The 7,244-nt window shown below is 40.7% G+C and overlaps 1 protein-coding gene across 1 annotated transcript in view; it reads left to right on the top strand.

The window, feature by feature from the left end:
* Positions 1 to 7,244, top strand: part of NEK5 (NIMA-related kinase 5) — a 24,661-nt gene that overhangs the window by 9,632 nt on the left and 7,785 nt on the right. The window contains exons 8-12 of the mRNA XM_009075391.1: positions 292 to 492; positions 590 to 662; positions 1,584 to 1,720; positions 5,300 to 5,499; positions 6,841 to 6,906. Of these exons, the coding sequence (XP_009073639.1) occupies positions 292 to 492; positions 590 to 662; positions 1,584 to 1,720; positions 5,300 to 5,499; positions 6,841 to 6,906 (677 nt within the window). The remainder of the gene's footprint in view (positions 1 to 291; positions 493 to 589; positions 663 to 1,583; positions 1,721 to 5,299; positions 5,500 to 6,840; positions 6,907 to 7,244) is intronic.

The raw sequence follows: 7,244 nt of genomic DNA, 5'->3' as shown, positions 1-7,244 counted from the left end.
TTCTTTCCTCTGAGGGTGGTGAGGCACAGGTTGCCAGAGAAGTTGTGGATGCCCCATCCCTGAAAGTGTTCATGGTCAGGTTAAGTGGGGCTTTGAGCAACCTGGTCTTGTGGGAGGTGTCAATGGCCCATGATAGTGGGGGTTGGAACTAGATGATCATTGAGGTCTCTTCCAACCCAAACCATTCTATGATTGTGTCGGCAAGTACCTTTTTTCAAACTGAGGTGTCTAGTCCATCATTTCCAACCAGTAGTACTTACTGTTCTCATTTTATGGTTTTCGTTGATTAAGTTCGAAGGCAGCAGTTTGCATGAGCTGGTGTTGAAGATTTGCAGAGGACGTTTTCACCCAGTGTCTCCCAACTATTCATATGATCTGAGGATATTAATTTCCCAGTTGTTTAAAATATCTCCAAGAGATCGACCATCCATCAGTTCTATCCTAAGGAAGCCCTTCTTGCAGAGGCTTGTTCTCAGGTATTTACCCCCTGAGGTAAGTGTCTGTACTGCTGCTTGATGAGAGAAAATAATGTAGCAAAGTAGTAGAAACAGTTCCATCAGATACCTTTTTTTTTCGATAGATGACACAGGAAGAACTCAGGGACACTGTGATACATAGAAAAAGTCCTTCATCATCACAGTCTGGAGCCAAGCGGATACAAGGTAATGATAATAATATTATTTATCATGAGTTCTACAGTAACAGTTGCTCGTTGTGATATATGGTATGGCTATAGCTTTCTCCAGCTGTCTTTACTGCTCATTTGTCTACAGGAGTTTCACCCAAAGTTAAAAATAAATAGAGGAGAGAACTGCAACAGCAGATCAATGCAGTTTAGACAGAGACACTCGAACACTTAAATAACTTAGGCATTTAGAAAAATATCTATGATCATATACTCGTAATTTTCATGTATTTTATCTCCCAGACATGATACTCTCACAGCCAATACTTAGGAAAGATTTAAAACTCAGTTAGAAACTACTTAATCCTAGAAAGGACACTACTTTTCATTATTGCACCTAAGATGTCTGCAAAACACTGACCAAACTGGAATGGTATGTACTTGTGTTCTCCTGCATGGGAAACTCATAAGGTAGATTTTTTCACTTTTCAGTCCTTCTTTTCAAATTTCAGAAGTAGTGCAACATTGCCTAGTGATTTGTGGAATACCAAGTTCTAGGTTTAGAGGGGAATGCCCAAGCAGGTAGACAGCTAACCTTCAATGAAAACTGAGCCTATGAGTCAAACCTTCTGTTTTCTGTTCTTAGTACTAGCATGAAATCAGCACTCTAGTTCATAGATCTCTTGCTTTTGTTCAGTGTGCTTTGCAAAATTGATCAATGAGATCCACTTTACATAAATATGACAAATCATGTTTTCAAAAGTATGTCATTCTAAGAAGGAAAAGCAGAATGCCTAGGATATGTGAAGTATGGTGATGATGAAAGGATGTAAAGAGTGTTTGTTAGCCCAACCTGTCAGTGTTAGGTGTAGGCATCTTATTATGGTTTGCAACCACATGATCATTAATCACACAGAGAGCACAGAGTGTAACTTTTTAATCTCTTACTGTTAAAAAGCATATAAACTTCAAAAAACAAGAGTCCAGGACCAAGTTTCTCCAGAATCTAGAATGGCGGTGCCTGTCAAGAAACAAGAATTATTTCAAAGATATGTATGGAAACCTCCATCAAGAGGGCAACAGCCTATTTTTCAGGTACTGTACATCCACATTCTCATAACATTTAGTCATTTTCAGAAGGCAAATAACTGCTCTTAGAAAAGATCCTTTAAAAGACTTCATTAAGATGTATTAAATTTAGCTTAATGCTTACACTGTCAGTAGAGACAATTAAGCACTCCTGAAGCCTCAGAAGAGGTGTTTTAGAAAGCTGTCCTGGGTTGCAATGGTATGTATTCTATTTTCGTCTCCACAAGCTGTTAAAGAAGGTGGGGCAGTGATCCTTATCACCATGTCCCTGATGGCTCCCTCAGGGGGCTGTCTCTGATTAATGGGCTGCCAAGGACCCATACATGACACATCCACCCAGTGATCCATTATCACCTTGTCCCATTGAGAGGTGACTCACCCCAGGGGTGGGGAGCCAACCATGCTCACAGGGATATAAGCCGGGGTTTGGACCAGCACGGGTAGCCTTTTGCCTGCTGGATTCCCAGAGGACAAGAGCTGCTGCTGGACCTTCAGGAGAGGAGCAGATCTGCGGGGTCACTGCTCCAGCAAAGCCATTGCTCCAGGAGGACTGCAGCTACCATATTTAATCGGACTACTACTAACACCCTGACTGACAGGGTGTCAGGTTACTTTCTGACTCTGTCAGGTTATTTTTGTACTGTTGCATTTGTTGTTGTTTTGCTGTGTTGTTCATATTAAATTGTACTTCTGACTTGGAGTCTCTCACTGGTTTGCTTTCAAACCAGCACAAAAGCCTAAGTGGGAAACACTGAATTTAGGCTGCTTTGGTATGGGCCTTTTGTAGCAAAAGGAGTCAGAAATGCTTTACATTAATGTTTGCACAAAGGCAAATAAGCTCTGTGTTTGTATTTTTGCTATAGAAACAAATACACTGATCCTATTACTTCAGCCCTTCTGAGAGCCCGTTCATGGGCAAAACCACACTTTTATGTTGATCTTCAAGAACATGTAGTACTGCCTTGGATTCTGGTGAATGTAAGCAAAACACGTTTAGTATCTGGGAGCTCCCAGCTCTGCACTTTGCAGTCACAGTAACAGTCAGTTAATCAACTGATGATAGGGAACACAGAGTTCCCAAGAACTGCAACCATCAAGCAATCACACTACTTATGTATAATACTGGTCCTGTGCAGAATATAGGACTTAGTTTTCCTCATAGTTACATTTATGCATATCCAATGCAAATCCAGAGATGGATTAAGTTAGAAAGGTTAAGTTTCCTGTCAGGTTTTGCTGCTGTAATCAAAGGCAGAATTTTGCCCACGGTGTTTTGACCTACACTAGGAATGTTCCCACATTCTTTCAACATCCAAATGAGGCAGTTTGCAGGGTTGCAAGGATACTTGCATAGTGTTGTACTTTGAATGTGTTGCTTCAGGATTCACAGAATGAGAGAATGGTTGAGGTTGGAAAGGACTTCTGGATGTCACCTTGTCCATGTCCCTGCTCAAGCAGTGTCATCTAGATCCAGTTGCCATAGCTTTTGAATATCTCCAAAGCTGGAGACCTCTCTGGGCAACCTATTCCAGTGTTTAGTCACCCCCCAGAGTGAAAAAGTGTTTCCTGATGTTCAGAGGGAACCTCTTGTGTTTCAGTTTGTGCCCGTTGCCTCTGGTTCTGTCACTGGGTATCAGTGGAAAGAGCTTGGCTCCATCCTCTTTGCACCCTCCCTTCAGGTATCTATAAATATTGATAAGATCCCACCTAAGCCTTCTCCAGGCTAAACAGTCCTAGCTCTTGCAGCCTTTCCTCACAGGAGAAATATTTCAGTCCTGTAGACATCTTTGTGGTCCTTCATTGGACTTTTTCCAGTACTATCTCTCTTGTACTGGAGAGCTCAGAATTAGACACAGCATTCCAGGTGTAGCCTCACCAGTGCTGAGTAGAGGGGAAAGATCACCTCTCTTGACCTGCTGGGAATACTTTGTCTAATGCAGGCCAGGATATCATCTGCCTTCTATGCAGCAAGGACACGTTGTTGGCTAATAGTCAACTTGTCCACCAGCCCCCCCAGGTTCTTTTCTGCCAAGCTGCTTCCCAGCTGGGTGGCCCTCAGCATGTACTGGTGCATAGTGTAGGGTTATGCACTTTGCATTGTTGAACTCTGTGAATTTTCTGTCATCCCGTTTCCCGAGCCTGTTGTGGTCCCTCTAGATGGCAGCACAACCCTCTGGTGTATCAGCCACCCCTCCCAGGGTGCTCTCTGTCCGGTTCTCTCCCATAATCTAAATCATCTGTGAAGATGTTGGATGGGATTAGACCCAGTATTGACCTCTGGGGTGCACTGCTAGTTACTGGCCTTCAACTGGGCTTTGTACTATGATCACCACTCTCCGGGCATGGGCATTCAGCCAGTTTTCAAGCAATTTCACTGTCTGCTCATCCAGCCCGTACTTCATCAGCTTCTCTATGAGGATGTTATGGCAGACAGTGTCAAAAGCCTCCCTGGAGGCAATTGCCTGGCAGGAAATATCCACTGCTCTCCCCTTGTCTATCAAGCCAATAATTTCATTATAGAATGCCACTGAGTTGGTCAGGCATGATTTCCTGGTTCCTGCTTCACTAGTCGCAGTTCTCAATCCTCTGACATTTATTTAGACGGCTTGATTTGTTCTCCCTGTTGCTTGGGATTGCCATGCTTCTGGATACCATGCTGTAAAACTTATTTCACTGAGGATCAAGATAAACACTTTTTGATGTTATCTCTTCTTTTGGAACTTCATTGACAGTTGAAACTTTTCTTCTTATACAGATATGAATTTATACTTTACTGTAATCTGGACTATAGCATAGGTGCATGAACCTATTTTCAGTATTATTAAGAAGGAAAACAGAAATAAATAGTTAATATATTTACCATCTACAGAAGGGATAGTTTTATGTTTATGTAAGAAAGTAAGCAAAATTCAGCATTTTTCTCATGCACCATGAAGTCTCCCACCGTGGAAAAGTTTGTGGATGTCTGACCACATTTACATCATGCAGTGGCAGCTAGACGATCATCTTCTCTCCATTGTTCTTACAAGAAATGGAAATGACAGTCTTGTCACAAAGGAGAAATACAGGGATGTTTCATCACAGTAAGGACTTTGAGAAATGAAAGCCAAACTCCCATAGGCACATAATCAAAGAGATGTGAAATGGAGTAGCACAGTGCTCCCCTGAAAGTAACAATCAATGCCTGTACTGCCCAAAACCACATTCCAGGTTCCCCTTGCTGTTGCATGTCAAAATGAGACTCTGCTGGAAATAATTCAGTGCTTTAGGCTTCAGAACAATGAAGTGACTCTGGGGCAATAACACCACAGAGTACAAAGCCCCTTGCTGATTGACTCGCACAACAATATGGGCTGCTGCTTAATGATAGGAGCTGATGGAACGGGGGAAAAGGAAAAGACAATGGTAAGATTATATAAGCCCCGAAAAGTTAGGAATTTTCTGGGTTATATGTGAAAGGATTCGGAAAACTTACACTAACTATACTGTAGACAGCCTATACTATGCAACTGGGGAGGACAAGAAGTTAATTCAAATTCATACAAATGAAAACAGGTAAATTAACATAATTTATTCTATTTTCAGCCACAGACCTCCAGATTTAATATGGCAGACAGGCCAGAAAGTATTAGAGGACATGGCTGTTACGGTCATTACTATGAGAAGCTTGACAACTTGCAGAGGAAAGCTGATGCACAGTATGACCTTTCTCACATCAGCCAAAGAGCTGAAGAATACTATAAACTAAAAGGACAAGTTGCATCTCCACCTCCACCGCCCGACTGGTAAACTATTTTGACTCTATTTATTAGTGGTGAACTGTTAGCACATTTTGAGCTATCAGCCTTCCTGAGTAGGTAACATTGCCCATAGCTCATTTAGTAGAATTCCTTCTCTGCTTCATCTCTGATAATTTTTTTTTACCTAAGTTATTACACAGCAACACAATTCCTGTTTCTGTTTGTCCAGAAATTCCTTCTGAATATATTGTCCTGATGTTTGACATTTCATTGTCAAAATATCTCCCAAATCTCAGCCCAGTGTTTCGTTGGGTAAGAAGTAAAACACAGGCTTTGTGTAGACTTTATGATTATATCAAGGATAAACACTGTATTTCCTTCACACCAGGATCAGAACAATATAGAAATCAAAAGCAGTTCTGCACCAGGGGGACCAGAGTGAGAGGCAGGCCATGAAAATGTGTTTTTTTTCCTGCAGAGCTTATATTTCTGTTTTAGATATAATGGGCCTTTCTCCAGCAGTTTGTTTACTTCAAAGCCTTTCTCTCACAAAGCAGAGGTATAACCTTTTCAATACTTTAGAGACTGCCTGGCCATTCCATGATTGGCCATTTTAGGTGTGGATGAGCTTTGAAAACCTCGAGAAGGGAATTTTTAATATGTCCTACTTTCAAAGCTTTCCTTTAAGGCTGACTGAATCAGTAATTTTCATGCAATGATGACAGTGTTTAGAATGTTTCAGTTAAGGATCATCAGATTTAGAACATCTTTTCTGCCCTGAGCATCTAGTGCCTTATTTGAGAACAAGGTCAATTCAGTTTGGCACCCTGGGGCACAAATGGATTTTGGAGGTAGGAAATGAAATAAATAAAAAACAGGGAGCTTACAAATGACTGTTAGTTATTTTATACCAAAAAGCAAAGTAAAAGTTTAGAAACTACACAAAGTTAGACTGATAGAATTAGGCTTAGAGGAAGAAGACAGTAAAAAAGCTGCTGAATATTCAGCCTCTGTTGTGACAATCTTCACTCATTTTGAGCATCAGGGAAATCAGTTTTATTTTAATTAACAGCATTTTATTTAAATTAACAGTTTTTATATTAATTTCACATGCCATATATCAAATAAAAGGTGGAGAAGGACTTTGCTGCACACTTCAGAAGGCTAATGCAACTGAAGTAATAGGGAGGGGAAAGCCTGAAGTGCATGTTTTCTTTATTTTACTGTTGTGTCATAGATATATATACTTTCTCTATATTGCTATATTCATGTAGAAGAAAGAGAGCTCTGTCATATGTGATAGAATCTATAGAGAATTATTTGTGCAGGAGATAGCTGAGCATGTGAAATAAAATGTAGTATGTAAATGTTACTTTCTTCTCTCAGGACTGCAGAATTTCTTCAAAGGCGTTTTGAAGCCCAACAGTATAAGATTAAAGTGGAGAAACAGCTGGTAAGCAAATACTGAATGACAGAATGAAATCTGTAAAAGAAAGTGAATGAAACTCCAAAGATGAACTGATGTCTTTCTAACAGCAAACTGTAACACTGACATGTAGAAGGTTTTGCTCCAGTGAATTCCCTGATCCACTCTGCAGTGCTCGTCTTGAGGGTTTATTTTCTTATACAAACTGTAACAATGTAAAATTCTACTTAGCTTTTTCCTCCAAGAATGTACACTTGCCTTAGCTCATTCTTCAGTGCAACAGAGAGTGAATTGAGTGAGCACAGAAGGAGAGGATCATCAATGAAAACGCCTTTGCTCTGGGATTGGTTTGTTTATTGTACAT

Source organism: Acanthisitta chloris, unplaced genomic scaffold, assembly GCF_000695815.1.
Source record: "Acanthisitta chloris isolate BGI_N310 unplaced genomic scaffold, ASM69581v1 scaffold21015, whole genome shotgun sequence".
NCBI lineage: Eukaryota > Metazoa > Chordata > Aves > Passeriformes > Acanthisittidae > Acanthisitta > Acanthisitta chloris.
Note: the sequence above shows the minus strand (reverse complement) of the source record. Positions and strands in the feature narration are given on the sequence as shown.